This window comes from Symphalangus syndactylus, chromosome 9 (assembly GCF_028878055.3).
Source record: "Symphalangus syndactylus isolate Jambi chromosome 9, NHGRI_mSymSyn1-v2.1_pri, whole genome shotgun sequence".
NCBI lineage: Eukaryota > Metazoa > Chordata > Mammalia > Primates > Hylobatidae > Symphalangus > Symphalangus syndactylus.
In genome coordinates, this window is record NC_072431.2 from 86,380,687 (window position 1) to 86,399,970 (window position 19,284).

The window sequence follows — 19,284 nt, forward strand, 5'->3', positions numbered from 1 at the left end:
CAGGCTGCGCCAAAGCCCTCCGATGGGCTCCCCTACTGCCTGGCAGACCCGTGCAGCTTTGGACTCTGGCCCTGCGACCTGGAAGTCAGGCTGCCAAGAGGTCCAGGCAGTGGCCTCCACTGGGGAGGGGCTCTGGAGAGTTTAGAGCCCTAGATGGGGGGTTAGGGATGTAAGATGGTCCCAGGGGCCTGCGCCTGAGCCACGCCAAGCTGCCTGCTCCCTTTCCTCTACTTCCAGACTCATGGGGCCCTCTGCTCCTCAGAATAGGAGTGTGGGAGACCCTGAAACACTGCCCCAGGACCTGAACAGGTGGCAAAGGCTTAACAGGCTAGCAGTCACTGCAGTGACAAGGCGATTGAGTGGTCACCATGGTGATGGGGATGGAGGCTCTTTGCCACCAGTCCTAGTTTTATGCATGGCAGCTCTAATGACAGGATGGTCAGCCCTGCTGAGGCCATTCCTGGTCACCATGACAACCACAGGCCCTCTCAGGAGCACAGTAAGCCCTGGCAGGAGAATCCCCCACTCCACAACTGGTTGGAGCAGGAAATGCCGAGCGGCGCCTGAGCCCCAGGGAAGCAGGCTAGGGTGTGAGAGACAGAGTCACCTGCAGCCTAATTACTCAAAAGCTGTCCCCAGGCCACAGGAGGGAGAGGACATTTCCTACTGAATCTGTCTGAAGGACACTAAGCCCCACAGCTCAACACAACCAGGAGAGAAAGCGCTGAGGACGCCACCCAAGAGCCAAGCGATGGCCCTGCCTGGAGAACATCCAGGCTCAGCAAGGAAGGGTCCGGAAGGGAATGCTTGCCGACTCGCTGGAGAACAATGAAAAGGAGGAAACTGTGACTGAACCTCAAACCCCAAACCAGCCCGAGGAGGACCATATTCTCCAGGGGACCCAGGGCGGGCCGTGACCCCTGTGGGGGAGAAGCCTTGGACATTTCCTCTTCAGAAGCCTGTTGGGGAAGGCTGAGGGGTCCCAGCTCCCCGTGCTGGCTGCTGTGCAGATGCTGGACGACAGAGCCAGGATGGAGGCTGCCAAGAAGGAGAAGGTAGCTCGCCCTCCATTGGGCATTCCGGGAGTGTTTGCTTGCCTGTCCCCAACATTCCGTGGTTTGTTTGAGCCTCAGAATCTGATTTTATGCACAGGCTCTTTGAGAAGGGTCTTTCCAGGGGTGTCTTCTGGGTTATGAAGGCCCCTACTGCCTGGCAGACCCATCTAGCTTTGGACTCTGGCCCTGCGACCTGGAAGTCAGGTTGCCAAGAGGTCCAGGCAGTGGCCTTCACTGGGGAGAGGCTCTGGAGAGTTGAGAGCCCTAGATGGGGGGGTTAGGGATGTGAGGTCTTGTGGGCAAAGCCCACTACCTGATTTTGAGACAACACTCACTAGACATGGTGACAAGTCAAAGATGCCTTGCCTCCTCGCAGAAATCACTTCGCAGGGAGCCCGAGGGCTGCTGTGGCCTGCTGAGGAGTGCAAGGCAGTTACTTTTTCCAAAAACAAAGAGAAATCCAGGCATGCTCTGAGCCAGCCCTGAGCCCAGTAGTGAGCAAGGAGAGAGCTGGAGACAGGGGACTTTGCTGTGAAACACTGGGGGGAATGTGCCTACATCACCCCAGCTGGGGGCCCAGGCAGAGCGGGGGAGAAGGGGTAAGTGGGCAGAGCCAGTCACTTTGGGCATGCTTCCCTCTCGCCTCTGTGTGAAATGACCAGGTCAGCATAAACCCTGGGCTGGCTCTGCTTCTGGCAGAGCTAATGATGTTAGGAGGAAAACAACCAGCCCAAGTGAGAGGGTGCACAGCCAGACAGCTGGACCGGCCGAGGCCCCAACCAAGTCCCAGATCTGCCTGTCACTGGTGCTATGGCAGCAATTTGGATGAGAAATCCTGCCCAAAGGGGCCCCTTCAGGCCACCTGGGGAGAAGGAAGTGGCTGTCTTTGGCATCACGAGAAAGATGGCTCGGAGCTAGGGAGAGGTGGACATGTGGGCTGTGGAGATCTGGCACTTTCCCCAAACAGGGAGAGAAAGCACAGTGTGCCGGTGTGTGTGCGTGCGCGTGTGTGAATGTGCTATGTGTGCATGTTTGTGCCTGTGCATACCTGCATGTGTACATGCATGTGCACATATGTGTGCACAGGGAATCACTTTAATAAAGGCCACAGCAGAGCTGTCCCTGAGCCCCTTGCATTCACAGTGGCATGTGAGTGAAACACCTTCTTAGGCTGGACATCCAGTCTCAGACTCTGGGGCTGCCCATGCCCCATCCTGTATCTGCTCCACGTGTGAGGGGCTGCTGGTCCTGACCAGGGCCAGCTGTGAACTCCAGAATCCTGGGAGGTCACTGACATTCTTGTCAGGGCCAAGAGTGGAGCGAGGCAATGCCTCGGGCACAAACTTTAAGGGGTCACCAGAAACATCAATCATCAAGATATATGCTATTTTAAATAATCAAAATGAATGCAAAAAAATTTATGATAGACAAAATATCAAATTCTAAACAAAGGCAGGATAAGTATCACTGACTTCTGCACTTGTCCCCACCCCATCTACCCCTCTTCTAGTGCCTGGATCGCAGGGTGCCAAGGCCCAGATGAGGGAAGTGTGGAGCTGCAATGGCCACTCCTGTCTGCTAGAGGACTCAGTCCTTGTCTTGGGGGAACCTATCTTGGTTTTAGCACCATCCTAAGGATCTGATGTTTTCCAAGTGAGCTGGCTGTCCAGGCCCACCCAGGTCCAGTCCAGTCCTGTGTCTCTGGGAAGTGCTGCCCCTACCCCAAGCCAGTGTTTGACCTTGGAGCAATGAGCAATGCCTTCCTTGCACTTTCAAAGTTGTCCCCAAGACGTCAGCTGTGTTTGTCTCTGTGCAGACTCCCAGGAGGAACTGTCTTCTTTCTCCTTTTGGATGCTTTGGAGGAAACTAAAGTGTTGCTGGTTTCCCTCTTTCTACTTCTCCGATTGAGAGCAGCTGTCTTGCCGGTACCAACCTTCCAGATCTTACCTGTGGTCGCAGGAGCCTGTGGCCTCAGTCCTGTGCCCAGTGGATGTCTCCATGTGAGTGTCAGCTCCTTAGGGGCAAGCCTGATTCCACTGACACCACCCCCACCCCTCATAAGCTCCTTCTTACCAGCTGCGGTTGCCTGGTACCCCACCATCACTGACTCATTCCTTTGGCATCAAGATCCATCCCTTACTGGGCCACCACTTCTAGGTGGCCTGAAATTGGGCCCTGGAAACCCCTCTTGGGGACCCTTTGGTCTATATTTTCACTCTCACTCACTATGGACAGATGAGTAAGTCTGGTTAACTTTGCCTGATAGATTTGGTGACCTTTTTACAGGAAGGAGCCTGGAAAGATGAGATTCAGGTGTACTGGTCAGCTTAGACTGCCATAAGAGAATACCATCCACTGATGGCTTAGAAACAACAGAAATCTATTTCTCACTATTCTAGAGGCTGGAGGTCCAAGATCAGATGCCAGCATGGTCAGGTTGCAGGGAGGGCTCTCTTCCTGACTTGCAGACCGCCACCTTCTTGCTGTGTCCTCACATGGTGAAGAGAGAGTGAAAACAAGCTCTCTGGTGTCTCCTCTTATAAGAATGCTAGTCCTATGTTGGGGGCTCCCCCCTCCTTACCTCATCTAAACCTAATTATCTTCCAAAGGTCTCATCTCCAAATACCATCACATTGGGGTTAGGGCTTTAACATATGAATCTTGGGGGACACAATTCAATCCATAACACCAGGAGGGCATGCCGGGAGGAACTGACCTTCCTCCCTCCAGCTGCCCTGGGCACCTTTGCCCCATTGAAGGAGCAGGCTCAGAAGTGGAATGAGGATGGAATAAGGTGCACTCTGTCATGCTTACCCACATCCCTGGCAGGAATTGTCCTGGGCCCCAGCAGGAGAGATGCCCCCTCATACTGCCATGGCACCTGCTCTGAGACAGGTGTGCAGAGTGCAAAGCTCCAGATGGCCCCCAAGCAGGTGTGCTGGGAGGAGAGGCCAGTGTGGGAGGAGCAGGCAGCGCCAAGGCTTAGGGGAGCAGTGACAGGTCCCTGACTTTAGGGAATGGGCACGCTGTGGGCAGGCAGCTGGTGTGGGGGTGAGGGCTGGGGCTGCATCTGTGGGACCAGGGCTGGGCCATCCATCAGATGCCATGTCACAACCCCAGTGCCCCTGCTGTAGCCAGGACAGGAGGCCGGGCCAGGCTGGGAGGTGACAAGAGTGGGGGGCTGTCCCCAGGAGAAGCATTCTGCTGCCTGTGGCCCAGGCCTCTGGGGATGAGGACCCCTCAGAAGGAGTAGTTATGTCTAGGAAGCCCCAGGGCAGGAGCAAGCCAAGGGGGACATCATTAGTGAGATCCAGGGGATCAGTGGGCCACAGGAGCCCCAGCATGAGTCCCTCTGACTGATGCAGCTAGGCCCACACCTGCACCTGCCCACAGCAGGACCCCCAGGAGGAGAGGGGGCAGATGGAGAGAGGCACAAAGTGCCCTTGGCCTCTGCCTTGAAGCCACCCCAAGGCAAGAGAGATTTGAGCTCCTGTTTAGTGACCGCCAGGGGAACATTCTGGCCCATCTGATGTGGGAAGCCCCTTGTGGGGTCTGTCATTCCTCAGCTGAGCCAGGCCTTTGGAGGCAGCCCAGGCATGTCCCCTGTGTGCTCCTGTCCCTGTGTTGGGACACCTGGCCCAGCCCCTCCTTCTGCCTTTCTCTTCCTTTCCCTTCTCAGGAGTGGACACTTCCTCTTTTAGCCCCCTCACAGCTGTGTGAACTTCTCTGTATCTCTCTCTTTCGGTCTCTTTCTCCCCCTCTCTCTCTGTCTCATTGTCTCTCTGTGTGTCTGTCTGTAGTATTCTCTCTCTGTCACTCTGTCTCTCTCTCTCTCTGTGTCTATCTTTCTGTATTTCGCTTTGTTTCTTTTTCTGTGTGTGTGTGTCTGTTTTTCTCTCTCTCAACTCTCTCTCTCTCTCTCTCTTTCTGTCTCTCTTTTGCTGGCCTGAGCAAAGAGGGAGCCCCATCCTGATGCTACATAACCGTGAACCAGCACAGACAGAATTGTAGGAAAGTCCTGCAAGTAGAAGGATAGAAGGGTGAGGGAAGGAACGCCATGTGAGTCATGACAGATCCCTTTCCAGGAGCCACTGACTCACCCTGCCTCCTGCCCTCCCACTGTGACACTATTACTCACAGACAGGCCCGGATTAAACTGATGTTCCAGGTGCCCTGTGGTTCCCACAGTGTGGCTCCCTGGGTCTGGCCTCAGGCTCCACAGGTGCCCAGCCCTGCCAAAGGCTCCAGAGCAGCTGTCCCAGCTGGGGAGCTGCGGGGCCCCTTCACAGAGAGCATGGGAAGAAGTTCCATCCTACACATTACATCAAGAGGGACGTGCCTGAGAAGGGGAGCTGGAGCCCGTGCAGCCTCCTGCTTGCATGCAGGACATAGTGTACCCTGAGCATGCCATGAAAAACACAAACGCACCAAGTTGTAAAGAAAAAAGAAATGACAGGTGGCTGTAAAATCAGTTATAGCCCACGAGAGGCCCACTAATGAGTGGTGATTTCAGCTGATTACAAAGAAATGGTGGTGTTTCTGTAATGACCTAAACACGCACTCGTGCGTGCACACACGCGCACGTACAGTCACATAACTGACCAGCCCTATGCATCACTTGTTAATTACTTAGTAACTGTAACAATAATGGTTTCCAATAAGTGAGCCTTAGTCTCTGCCCAAGGGTCAGTTTGTTGAGCACACAGGGGCCTTTCAGTGGGGGCAGGTGACCGGCTCCTGGGAGCCACCAGCCTCTCCTCTCCTGCTCTTCATCTTCCTCCGTGGTGGAAAATTGTCTCACTGCTTCTACACCTGAGGCTGAACATGTCCCTTTATTTCAGTCTGAAACACTTGTAAAAATATACTAGAATGAATTAAGGTTGCAATTATTGATATCAGGCAGTGAGTACATCAGGGTTTATTATACTATCTCCTTTACTTACTTTGAAGTTCTCTATTACCAAAAAATTAAACACTATAAAAGAAAGAAAAAGGAAATGAGGCTAGATTCAACACAGATTACTCTTACCAAACCCTTCTTAGTCCCAGGAGTCCCCTAACACAAGCACTTGTGACCTGGAGTGATATTCACAGCATTCCTTACCTGGCAATACCTGAGTATTAGCCCCTCCTAGTGGGATCTTTGTTGTAGACAACCAGCAACTATCAGCCCTGCCAATAAACAAGTAGGAAAGGGGAGTGCTGGAGAGGCCAAGAAGTGGGATTTTCCGTGCTCCTGGGCTGTGACACAGAGGGCACGGCTGTGAGGCTGATCTCAATGAACATTCTGTCTTGGAAGTACAGGGATCCTCTGCTACCTGAAAACGTTCTGAGTATTCACTTTCATGGATTGCAAAGTCATTTACCCAAAATTCACTCTCCAAATGAAAAGTGAGTATGATGAATCAGTATTCAAGTCCCACCTGGGTCCTGGGAGAGGGTATGGACATCATATCCCAGCTGTTCCACCAGGAGGACCCAATCTCAGTCTCACTGCCTGCCTGCATCGTTTGTCTGCTGCCAGCCTGCACAGTAGGAAGGGAAAACATGATTTGCCTCTGTTTTAGGTCAGGTTCCCAAGAAGTAGAGCCTGAGATTGGAATTCTTGGAAAATGGTGTTTGCAGGAGTGCTGTCAGCAGGAGCTGTAAGGAAGTTGGGGGGACAGAAAACGAGAGGTAAGAAGCCAGTCAAAGAGGGAGATCCAGCTTAAGTCCGCCTCAGTCTGGTTCCACCTGGGCTCTGATGCACGAAGAATATCACAGGGTTGTCCCTCCTGGGAGAGGGGCCAGCCTGTTGTACCTGTATCAAAGCCATCAGCTGAGGGCCAGGGGGGAGGGAAGATCTTCCAGGCATTTCCAGGAAACTCTCAGGAGAAGGGTGTAGCTGTGAGCAGTCTGCAGCTGCTGCTCACTGCAGCTAAAGGCTGGGTGTGCAGGCCAGTTGGCCAGTGAGGCGCCAATAGCAGGCACTACAGTCCACCCCTTGACTGCTCAGACCTACTGCTTTCCACTTTAAGCTCTCTCCATCCAGGCACAGCTTCTGGGAGAACTTACAATTGGAGAAACAGAAGGATGAACTACAATGCCCACTTCTGCAGGTGATTGTAAGACTGTCACTGATACTCACCATCATGCCCCACCCCCACCATCCATTCTAGTGTCCCCTTCCCCTTGGCTAACACTGCTAGTCTAGGTGGCTTGCCCAGAGCAGGAACCAAACCCTTATCCCAGAGGCATCTGAATCCTGGATTCCTTTATCAGCCTATTGTTGTTGTAAGTTGTCCATTCCCAATTACAACTGGACATGAGACTACCAAGAAACACCCTGGCAAATCATCTGAGTGCAAGCCATATTCTTCCTGCTCCATTATGTAGCTGTAGTCTTACCTCCTAATGACAAGGGTAAATTGCCACATTATGCTCCCTGTGCCAGGATGGTAATACCTTTCTCTACCTGCTTGGCTACTGGCACAAGGAGCACAGCATGACTAGGAGGCAATTGTAGCTGTACATTTAGTGAATGTGTTAATGTATCACCTGGTGGAAGGACCCCCTCCGAGAACCAGGACTTCTAGACCCACAAAACCCGAAGTTGTGAATGGTGGAAGCACGAATTTCCCAAGTGGATCGTGGAGAGTGATGAAGAGCTCTTGGTTCCCAAACCCACATATTTTACCTTTCAGGAACATGGCCTCATCCCATAGCCGTTAGAGTGTATATTGCATTCTGGAGGACAGTGGGCCCTCCTAATGGGTGTCATCTTCAAGTTGACAGCTCCACTGTGCCTCCAAGAGGATGCTCGACCACTCTATCTGTGATTCCTTGGTTAGCAGGACTGGCTGAGGCACTGAGGGTAGGAAAGGCAAGTCCATTGCTGGCTGGAATACATGTCAATCCAAGTCAAGAGAAAATGCTGCCCTTTCCAGGTTGGAAGGGCCCCGATTTAGTCAACTTGTCACCCAGTAGTGGCTGGTTGGTCTCCTCCAGGAGCAGTGTCATACCAGGGATTCAGCACCAGTTGCTATTGCTGGCAGTTCCTACATTCAACAGCAGCAAAACTAAGTCAGCCTTGATGAGAGGGAATGTATGCTTCTGGGCACAGGCATGGCTTCCTTCTCTGACCCCATGATTATTTCTGAGTGCATGGTGGCCGACATTCAGCTGCCTGGCCATCCTATCCACTTGGTTATTATTGCCTCTTCCACAAGAAGTGGTTTCTGGCTGTCATTAATGTATCATACTTTGTGCCCACTCACACAGGTTTATCTCTACAACCCCATGCCACCGCTTTTCCACAATCTTCTAATGTTGCTCCTTCCAAGCTGCTGAAGAACGAGCTAAGCTATTCACCAATGTCCATGAGTCTATATTTACCTTAGGCCACGTCTCTCTCCACACAAAGTGAATAACCAGGTGCACCCTCCAAAACTCTATTAAGAGGATTTCTTCTCCCCAGTGTCTTTCAGGGCCACTTTGAGTGGGGCTGAAGTACAGCAGAAGTCCATTTCCAGGTTGCATCAACATGCCAAACTAACCTATCCATGATCAATGCGTAGGTGGGTTTTTCCCTCCTCCAGCAGCTAGACAAAAGACACCCCCCAACAAGAGGCCATTTGTGCATGTGAGTGAAAGAGAGGTACAGGGGCCAATATTCGTGCAACAGTGGTAGATGGCAGGTGGGTCTGGGCCACCTGTCCCTGCAGCTTATCTGTGCCATCTGGACCTGCTCAAGCCTGATTCCAGATATACCATTTCCATCTTATGATGGATGGCTTATGACCTAGTGGGTCTGACAGCACCAAACTCATAATGGGAAGTTATGGCCACATGGTCACTTAACGTCCTATGGTCAGATACTCTGCTGGGTGGCATGCCAGGAAATGCTTTACAAGTGGTGTTTGGTTCTCTGCTGCAGATGGCATGACCTTGGTCCAGAGCCCTAGGGGTTTGGACAGTGACTCCTGTTGGGGCCTAATCTCACATTCCACGCAGAGTATCATCAGATTTGCCAATCACATAGCCTAAGGGTCAGGACTGATCCAACCAGTTTTTGCAGAGATCAGACTGGAGAATGAAAGGTTGATATGATGTGACCCACCACTCTACATACATCCTTTAAGTCTTTGAGAATGGCAATAATTTCTGCCATCCCTCCAGATTTGTGTTTTTCTATTTTGGCTGGGTGGGAGTGCAGCATTTTCACTTCACCTTTGCTATTACAAATGTTGCTTATTCTATAAATCAAGGAACCATTGTAAGAGCTCTTCTGATGGTTAAGTATATCCATTCCAATGATTTATTCAGGATCCAAGGAAATGATTTCTGGCTGAATACACAGAACTAGTGGATCCAATGTGAGACATACCTGGGCCAGAACTATATTTGCCGTCTGACCCCAGTAAGCCTGCACTCTACTAGGACAGCCATGATAGCACTTTGGGACCCTAGATATAAGTGTGAATTGCTGGCTGGGCGCAGTGGCTCACGCCTGTAATCCCAGCACTTTGGGAGGCTGAGGCAGGTGGATCACCTGAGGTCAGGAGTTGAAGACCAGCCTGGCCAACATGGTGAAACCCCATCTCTACTAAAAAATACAAAAATTAGCTGGGCGTGGTGGTGGGTGCCTGTAATCCCAGCTACTCAGGAGGCTGAGGCAGGGAGAATTGCTGGAACCCAGGAGGCGGAGGTTGCAGTGAGCCAAAATCACACCACTGCACTCCAGCCTGGGTGACAGAGCGAGACTCCATCTCAAAAAAAAAAAAAAAAAAAAAAGTGTGAATTGCTATGAAATCACTATCAAAAGATCTGAGTGTTACCCTTACTCAGTGTGGTCAAATACAAATAGCCATAGATTCCTATTATACACACTTGCTGTGGTGCTACAGAGTCTTTCCTCATAGAAACCCAGTCCCTCTTTCAATCAATGGGTTCTGATTCTGAGAACTGGCTGAGGTTTGGAAACTGTGCCTTTCCATCATAACTTTCCACTGGGGTGACTGACCTTGGCCTTCTGTTCATCCTTTCTGGCCCCAAAGAATCCAACAACACTCTATTAGCCTTCTCCTTAGACCCATATAAGCTAATCCCTTCTAGCTGTTAGTCTGACCTTGGTGCCCAATATGATAATTATTCCCACTTTGCTTTTGATGTGCTTCTAAGTGCTGCCCCTGGTCTCTGCCCTTAAGTGATCTATCATCCCCACTGCCATTAGGGGGAGAAGCTCTGAAAAACAGTTGTCTCCCATCAATTCTGGTCTACAGAGGACAGCCCTACTGAGCCTCAGCCATGTGCCCGACACCAGCAGATTCTTTACAGCCTGGGAAGCAGAGTGTCTTCCCTGCCTTTCCAGGGAACATAGCCAGCTTACAGCCTTTTAGATCTTATAGAGTAGGTCAATTATATTTTGCCCCATTTCTTTTATCCTTTTGATCACTTTCTTTTGGCCCACTACGTAAACTCAAGCATCTCTACTTCATTTAATCGAGCTGTTGCTTTTTCTAAGCTACCAAGAGCCACCCCAGCAATGTATCAGAGCCCTCTCTTGGGACCCTTGCCAGGGTGTTAAATCCTGCATCATAGGAGAATGCGCCCACATCAGCAAAGTCCCCTTATCCTCTTGATATCCCACCTGCCTCAGTCCAGCACCTTCAGGATCTGGTCTCAAGCACAGGATCCAGCACCTTTGGGATCTAGTCTCCCACTTCCTGCTAGTACTTGTTAGCCAAAGACTGAGTTCCTTTGGCATACAATTTTTTCTTCTTCCTTGACAGGTCCAAGTTGGGCCATGCTGAGATTTGACCCTCCTTGTGGCCAGGAGGGGAAGTGGGGGCCAATCCTGAGGAAGGCATGCCGTGTCTCCTGGGGCACTTTTCTCTTTCAGACATCTGCATACTTTTCAAGAGAGAAAAGGCCTCCTTCTCACAGCAAGACTACTTCTGTTGGTGCAGGTGGCTCGTGGGAATCTGGGAATTCAAAATTCTGAAGTGTACCCACTAGCACATTAGAAAGCCAGTTGTACACATCTCTTTCCAAATCTTCATTCGGTGACACCATGTCGGTAGCTGGAAATGGGCCATGGTGGGTGTATTTAAACCATGAAAATCAGAAAATGCTACAAACCAGGGCATCCCGCATCTCTAGACAGCAGATTGTTAGCCATTTCCCAGCATACCATTGCGTATACTTCTTCCCATCAGGGCCCTGGCTTGCCTTCGTGGAGGACTCAGCCCTTGCTGAAGTTCTGCTGCTGCTCTTACAATTGAGTCCTGTGCCTGGTCTCCAGCTCTGCCTGCCTCACTACAGGAGACAAGCGTCTCTTTAAACACTGCCGAGAAGACCCTCTGGCTCTCAGACTTGGCTTTAAATCAATAGACCTGAGCCTGCCATTTTCTCTTTTCCATGCATCACTCCACTGATCCACAGGTCTCATACTCCTGTGGAGTTAGTATCTCCCCCACACCCTCGGTACCAGAGACACTAAGTAAGCAAGTACCTCCCTGTCCACCTCCATCCCCGCTCCCCACAGGCAGGGCCTTGGCAATCCACTGCTGCAATGTGCCAGAAACTGTCAGTACTCCTACCACCAGTGAGGTGGCGTCCAGCTGGGAAGTGATCCAACTCCAGAGTCCCACCCTCATAGGCTGATTTCTAGGACCACCCCTGGTAGACTGTGTTAGGTTCTTGAAGCAGAGTCTGAGAGAAGGATTCTGGCACCTGTGATTGAGTGGGAGGGTGCTCTCAGGATGAGATGGGGTAGAAATAGGCAAAGGTACAGATTCAGCAGCAGTTGAGCCTCAGTCTGACCCAGCAGGGAGCTCTCAAATGTGAATGACATCACAGAGTTGTCCCTCTGAGGCAGGGGCCAGCCTTTGTGCTCCTACATGAGTCAGTCACTGGCTGGAGGCCCCTGGGGAAAGGCTAGGGCTGCCAGCTTTAGCAAATAAAAAATTAGGCCACTCAGTTAAAATTGAATTTCAGGTAAACAACAAATCATTTTTTAGTATATGTCCCAAATTATGCATAACATAATGTGTTTTCTCCGCCAGCCCTAGGAAGGGCGTAACTTCCCAGGTATTTCTAGGTAAAGTAACTTTGTAGATCAGGATTAAGTCCCAGGAAAGAAGTCCAGCTCTTCTCTTCAAACCTGAGCAGCTGGGGGTAGGCACAGGGGCCCAGCAGGCACCCATAGCATCTCCTACAGCATCTGAAATGAACAGGGTCATCACGTACTAGATACAAATGTACCCACTGCTGAGTTCTTCAGGGATTATATAATTAGGTACTTGGTATTTTAAATACATTACATTATGCAGAAGTCCGTTGAGGATTGCTATATTTGGAGAGTTTTGTGATATTGGGGGATTAGATGGAGTTTTCAGATAGGCATCATACTGTTTTTCATTTAAAACCCTAGAGTATTGTAATCCTAGAGAGTGATCCTGCTATTAGTAAATTAGCTCTCCAATAGCTTTTCAATGTGGCTGCAAAGGACATGCGTGTGGTTCACCCTCCCAGGAAATCCAGGAGGGCAGCATTGGCCTGAGTTTGGCTGGTTGGGCAGGTAATGCTGGGCAAAGGCAATGGGTGGAATGGTTTGCTTCCCTCAGTCCTTTCAGACACAGCCCAGCCCACCACGTCAAGCCAGTGGGTGCATCTGCAACCAATCCCCATGAGAACTGCAGCCTCGCAGAGGTGGGCAAGTTGGCCCAGGTGGGTCAGGAGGATCAGATGTTGAGAAAATCTTTGGATTAGAGGCAGGCAGAGCAGGGAAGCATCAGGTGATTCTATGACAGACCCAGGGCTCCAAGCTGCAGTTCAGGAGGGGCACTGGTGCGGCCTCTGCTCAACTCCCCCTTGAGTGACATCAGGTGAAGTGCTGACAACACAGAAGGCAGCAAACACTGCCAGTCAGGTCTGCTTCCCAGGACAGCCAGTTGCTAACCCTTCTCCAGCACAGCACTGGATTTTGGTCACCTGGCTGGGAGCTCCACCTCCCCAGCTGCTGCCTCACCTGCTTTTCCAAACCCCACCCTGTAAATGGTAACTACACCTCATTTCCATCTCTTTGGAGCACCTCTCAGGTGGAGCTGAACAGAACGATCTGTTAAGCCCACCGTGTCTGTTAGGGTTGTCTAGGCTGTACCAGATACCCAACTAAAACTGGATTTACCAACAGGCATTGTCAAAGCACATAAGAAAGAGTCCAGAGGCAGGCAGCTCTCAGCCTAGTGTCAGGCTCTGGGTCAGCTTTCCAGATTCTCTTAGCTTCCCCACATCTGCCAGATGCCGCCACAGGCACAGGAGGTACAAACAAACCCAGAAATTGTTCTGGAAACAAGAAGGGAAGGGGATCCCCCACCATATCTCCCCAGAGGCCTTCCTTCCCACATGTCACTGTCCTGAAGCCAGCTCTAGCAGAAGAGAGCAGGGTGAATTTGTCCAGGGCATTCAGCCCTCAGTACTGGGTCCATTACTACTTGACCCCTGAATAAAACAGAGGCTCCATGAGCAAGAAGGGGAACTGCATGTTAGAGGGCAAGAATGTATCCATCCCACCCCAGGAGCACGCATGGACAACTGCCCCATTTTTGCTCCTATTGCAGCCCAGGGGCTGGCCCAGAGACCTCGCCAGTGCTGAGTCATAGGACGCTGGGAAAGTGAGACCAGAGCCTGATCTCGGGGAACAGCTCAAGGCTGCTTTGGCCTGCAGGTCACAGAGCAGCTGCTGAGCAGTGAGAGCCCACGATGGGCCAGGCCCTGGGTCTTGGAGACCTGAATGAGATAGACTGGGCTCCTGCTCTCCTGGGCATTGCCTCTTAGAGGGCAAAGACAATTAACAATAAACAAATAGAACATGAGGTGGTTTCCGATAGTGACTGATATACTTTGGATATTTGTCTTCTCCAAATCTCATGTTGAAATGTAATCCCTTATGTCGGAGGTGGGGCCTGGAAGGAGGTGTCTGGGTCATGGGGGCAGATCCCTCAAGAATGGTTTAGTGCCATCCCCTTGGTGATGAGTGAGTTCACGTGAGAGCTGGTTGTTCGAAAGAGCCTAGCCCCCTCTCATTCTCCTGCTCCCACTCTTGCATGAGACACCTGCTCCCCCTTCTCCTTCTGCCATGATTTTAAGATTCCAGGGGCCTCATAAGAAGCAAATGCCAACTCCATGCTTCTTGTTCTGTCTGCAAAATGTAAGCCAATTAAACCTCTTTTCTTTATAATTTATCCAGCCTCAGGTATTTCTTTATAACAGCATAAGAACAGCCTAATACAGTGATGCTCTCCAAGTGACCTCTGGGCTGAGACCTGAAGAAGAAGGGGAAGCAGTCAGGTGTGATAGCTCATACCTGTAATCCCAGCTCTTTGGGAGACTGAAGTGGGAGGACTGCTTGAGCCCAGGAGTTGAAGACCAGCTTGGAAGACATAGCAAGACCCTGGCTCTACAAAAAAATTTTTTTAATTGGCCGGGTGTGGTGCTACACACCTGTAGTCCCAGCTACTTGGAAGGCTGAGGCAGGAGCATCTCCTGAGCCCAGGAGATTGAGACTGTAGTGAGTCATGTTCACACCACTGCACTCCAGCTTGGATGACAGGGCAAGACCTGTCTCAAAAAAGAATAAAGAAAAAAGTAGGAAGAAGAAGAAGAAAGAAGAAGAAGAAGAAGAAGAAGAAGAAGAAGAAGAAGAAGAAGAAGAAGAAGAAGGAGGGAGGAGGAGGAGGAAGAGGAGGGGGGGAGGGGGAGGGGGAGGAGAAGGAGAGGAAGAAGAAGAAGAGGAAGAGGAGGAAGAGGAAGAGGAGGAAGAGGAAGAGGAGGAAGCAGAAGCAGAAGAAAAAGAAAGAAAAGAAGAAAGAAAAGAAAGAAAGAGAGAAAGAAAGAAAGAAGAAAGAAAGAAAGAAAGAAAGAAAGAAAGAAAGAAAGAAAGAAAGAAAGAAAGAAAGAAAGAAAGAAAGAAAAGGGAAGGAAGGAAAGAAAGAGGGAAGGGAAGGAGGGGGAGAAAGAGAAGGAAGAAGGAAGAAGAAAGAAGGAGAAGCAGAGGCTCGTGCTGGATAGCCTTGCTTTTGCCAATGACCTTGCTGATTTTCAGGGGGTCCTGGTGTCTTAGTCCATTTGTGTTGCTGTAAAGGCATACCTGAGGCTGGATAATTCACAGAGAAAAGAGGTTTATTTGGCTCACAGTTCTGCAGGCTGTACAAGAAGCATGGCACCAATGCCTACTTCTGATGAGGGCCTCAGGCTGCTTCCACTCATGGCAGAGGGTGAAGCAGAGCCTGCATGTGCAGATATCACATGGTGAGAGAGGAAGCACGAGGGGGCAGGGAGGTGCCAGGCTCTTCCTAATAGTAAGCTGTCTTGAGAACTAATAGAGTAAGAAATAACTCACACCCTGCCCCCAAGGAAGGGCATTAATCTATTCATGAAGGATCTGCCCCCATGACCAAAACATCTCCCATTAGGCCCCCCACCTCCAACATTGAGGATCAAATTTCAACATGAGGTTTGGGTGGACAAACATCCAGCTATAATATTGGGCAATGCTGACCTGAAGACAGCCTCTTCCCCTCTCAGGCCCAGAGCTCCTTGGCCTTGTAATAACAGAAAATTGGGTTTGAGTGTCAAGATTTTTCCTTTAGTCCCCATGAAGCTCCTTGGAATGAGGTGGCATCTTCTCCCTTTTCATAGGTGAAGAAACAGAAGCTCTGGAGGAACGAATCATTCATCCAAGGTCAGGTAGCTAGTAAGCGTCCCACCAGCTCCCCAGATCTCCTGTTTCCTGTCCCAAGTCCCATTGAGTGAGCTAGAACAATGGCTTCACTGGCACCTGCCGGGAATGGTGGCAGGTGCCTGTAATCCCAGCTACTCGGGAGGCTGAGGCATGAGAATCATTTGAACCAGGGAGGCAGAGGTTGCAGTGAGCTGAGATCACACCACTGCACTCCAGCCTGGATAACAAATGGAGATTCTGTCAAAAAAAATTAACATATAATATACATACAGTAACATTCACTTTTTAAGCGTACAGTTTCATGAGTTTTATCAAATGTATATGGTTATATAACCACCATCACCATTAAGGCAGAATCTTCTCATCACTCAAATAATTCCCTCAGCCCCACCTCTTGCTGTCAATCACTTCTCCCACCCTAGCCACTGGAAATCACTCATCTGTTTTCTGTCCCCTTGGTTTTACCTTTTCTAGAATGTTCTATGCATGAGATAACTGAGAATATAGTCTTCTGTGTCTGGCTTCTTTCACTTAACATAATGCCTAGCTCAGCAGTGTGTCAATCATCCCTCCCTTGCCGTTGCTGAGCAGTGAGTATTCCACTGTATGGCTGTGCTACAGTGTGTTCATCCATTTATTCATTGACCAGCTAATGGGCATTTGGATTGTTTCCAGGCTTTGGCTATGATGAGTGAAGCTGCTGTGAACGTTCAAGTACAAGTCTGTGTAGACAGGGGTTTACATTTGGCGGGATAAATACCTAGGAGTAGTATCGTATGGTTAAGTGTATGTTTAAACTTAGAAAAACTGTCAAACTGTTTTCCAATGTGGCGTGTACCATGTTGCATTTCCATCAGCAGTGTTTGAGAATTCCAGTTGCTCTACATCCTCCTTCCAGCACTTGGTTTCATCCATCTATTAAATATTAGCCACTCTGGTGACTGTGTAGTGATATGTCAGTGTGGTTGTAATTTGCATTTCTACAATTGACTAATAATAATGTTGCACATATTTCTGTATGCTTAGTGGGCATTTTTGGTGAGTTTTTAAAAATTGGGTTGTTGTCATCTTATTATTGAGTTGGAAGAATTCTTTATATGTTCTGGATGTTTATTCAAGTGTGTGTCTGCTAAGAGGTGAGACTGGTTCTACCCTGGTCCTAACAAGCACCCTGGGCCTGCATCCCTTTTTGTGTCTGTGAGCTGGGTCTGCAGCCCTCTCCTCCCACTACCTACTGCCCAGCAGTACCCCTCACCCATCACTGTGGCTCCTGCAATAACATCTCAGCCTGTCTGTCCCTCCCTCCAGCTACCCAGAGGCAGAATGGCTCAGTGACGCAGGGTGGACCCTGAAGACAAAGTATAAGGGTTTGGACCTTGTATTAGCAAGAGTCACAAGGGAAACTTACTTTATCTCTCCATAGCGCTGCTGTGAGGATCCAATAAATTAATCCATAGAAGAGCTTAGGACAGCACCTGGCACAAAGTTTACATGAGCTATTTATGATGTTATTCTTCCAACCCATTGTTTCTGTGTTGTCATAAACATGAGTGCAGGACTCAGTGTCCCAGCTCTGTGTCCCTCACATACATTCTCTGACAGCCCACAGGTCTTGCCTGTCACCGCCTCATTCAGTAAGCGATGACTCTGCCTCATCCTTGGCTGGGGCCTTGCATTGGACATTTCTGTATCTATATTTGTTCTTTAAAAACTAGCTGTCAGCCGGGCATGGTGGCTCACATCTATAATCCCAGCACTTGGGAGGCAGAGACAGGTGGATCATGAAGTCAGAAGTTCAAGGCCAGCCTGGCCAAAGTGGTGAAACCCCATCTCTACTAAAAATACAAAAATTAGCTGGGTGTGGTGGCACGCACCTGTAATCCCAGCTACTTGGGAGGCTGAAGCAGGAGAATTGCTTGAACCTGGGAGGCAGAGGTTGTAGTGAGCCAATATAGCACCACTGCACTCCAGCCTGGGCAACACAGCAAGACTCCATCTCAAAAAAAAAAAAACAACAAAAAAAAACTAGCTGGACTTGATACTCTTGTTAGAGGAAGATTTTTCCACATCTGTTAACTTTTCTTCTACTGTTATCCATCTGTGCAGGTTTTTCTGTCCTCCTGAGTCAATTTTGATAATTTATATTATTATATTTTGAAAATCACCCATTTCCTATAGTTGTTTATTAGTGTCTTCTCTGTTATATTTGATTAGATTACCAAATCTTTCTCATTGATTTCCCATTTATTTTATTGTGTTTATTTTTTTGAGACAGGGTCTCGCTCGACAGCCCAGGCTGAAGTGCAGTGGTGCAATCGTGGCTCACCGCAGCCTTGGCCTCCTGGGCTCAAGCAATTCTCCCACCTCAGCCTCTTGAGTAGCTAGGACCTCAGACACACACCACCACAGCTGGCTAATATTTTATTTATTTATTTATTTATTTATTTATTTATTTATTTTTGTAGAGACAGGGTCTCACTATGTTGCCCAGGCTGGTTTCAAACTCCTTAGTTCAAGTGATCCTCCTGCCTCAGCTTCCCAAAGTACTGGCATTACAAGCATGAGCCACCATGCCCAGCTCCCATTTACTTTATAGTAAGTGCCTTTATGGGCGTAAATGTTCCTCTGAGACAGCTTTGGCTATTAGCCATACTTTTAATATTTTGTACATTCATGGTTATTCATTTATAAATGGTCTGTAATGCAATGCAGATTTCCCCTTTGGCCCAAATGCCATTTACAGCAGCACTTTTCTCTTTCTGAGCAGACAGAATATTTTGGTTTCCCCTCTGTTGTTTATTTCTCGTCTGCCTCGCCTCATTTGCTAGGTGTTCCCTTGGTGTGCCTTAAGTCCGAGCCACTCAAATATTTGTGTTTCTCTAAACACCCTTGACACTGTCCTGCTGGTTTCTCTATCTGGAATGTCCTTCCCTTCTTGGCCAGTTCCCCCTAGTGCATCAAAGAAATCCTGCTCTGTTGCCTTCAGAAAACAAAACAAAATGAAACCTATCAGTCTCTTTATGTCCCCAGAGACGCTGTAGCTTTGCTGGTATCTGGTTGTATTAAGCTGTTCATTTGTCTCTTCTGCTAGATGGTAATCTCCTTGGAAACTAAAAACTAAACACTTTTCTAACTTCAGACTAAGCACAAATTAGGTTCTCAAGAAACATTGAATAATGAGTGATCCAGTATCCCCTTCCAACATATTTTTGGTCATTGATACCATCATTCTGAGTAGTTACTAGGGAACACTTCACTGCAGTAACCAATACAGCAAAACATGAAATAGAGTTACATAGTAGAATTGTATTTCTTGCCCATATAATAGCCAAATGCAGTTTTTCATCAGCTGGGAGGTTCTCTTCCACGCAGTCATTTAGGAATCCAGTGAACATAGCAGAGGTTGCTCGCTCTAGACCCAAACCCATGTCCTCTTTGTCCACAGTGATGACAATGCCAGCAACAGCTGGCCAGCTATTCTGTAGTTCTCAGCCTCCCTTGCAG

At 49.3% G+C, this 19,284-nt stretch overlaps 1 protein-coding gene across 4 annotated transcripts in view; it reads left to right on the plus strand.

The window, feature by feature from the left end:
- Window positions 1-524: 524 nt before the first annotated feature.
- The window catches only part of GCK (glucokinase), a 44,836-nt gene continuing 26,076 nt past the window's right edge, over window positions 525-19,284 (plus strand). For 2 of the 4 annotated variants that reach the window (XM_055293273.2, XM_055293276.2), the window contains exon 1: window positions 527-1,055. Coding sequence is in view for 1 of the 4 variants with exons in the window: in XM_055293275.2 (XP_055149250.1) it covers window positions 1,011-1,055 (45 nt within the window). In the remaining 3 variants the exon portion in view is untranslated. Of the gene's footprint in view, window positions 1,056-3,028; window positions 3,056-19,284 lie in introns of those variants that run through there. The other 2 variants (XM_055293275.2, XM_063609591.1) reach the window with 2 other exon arrangements.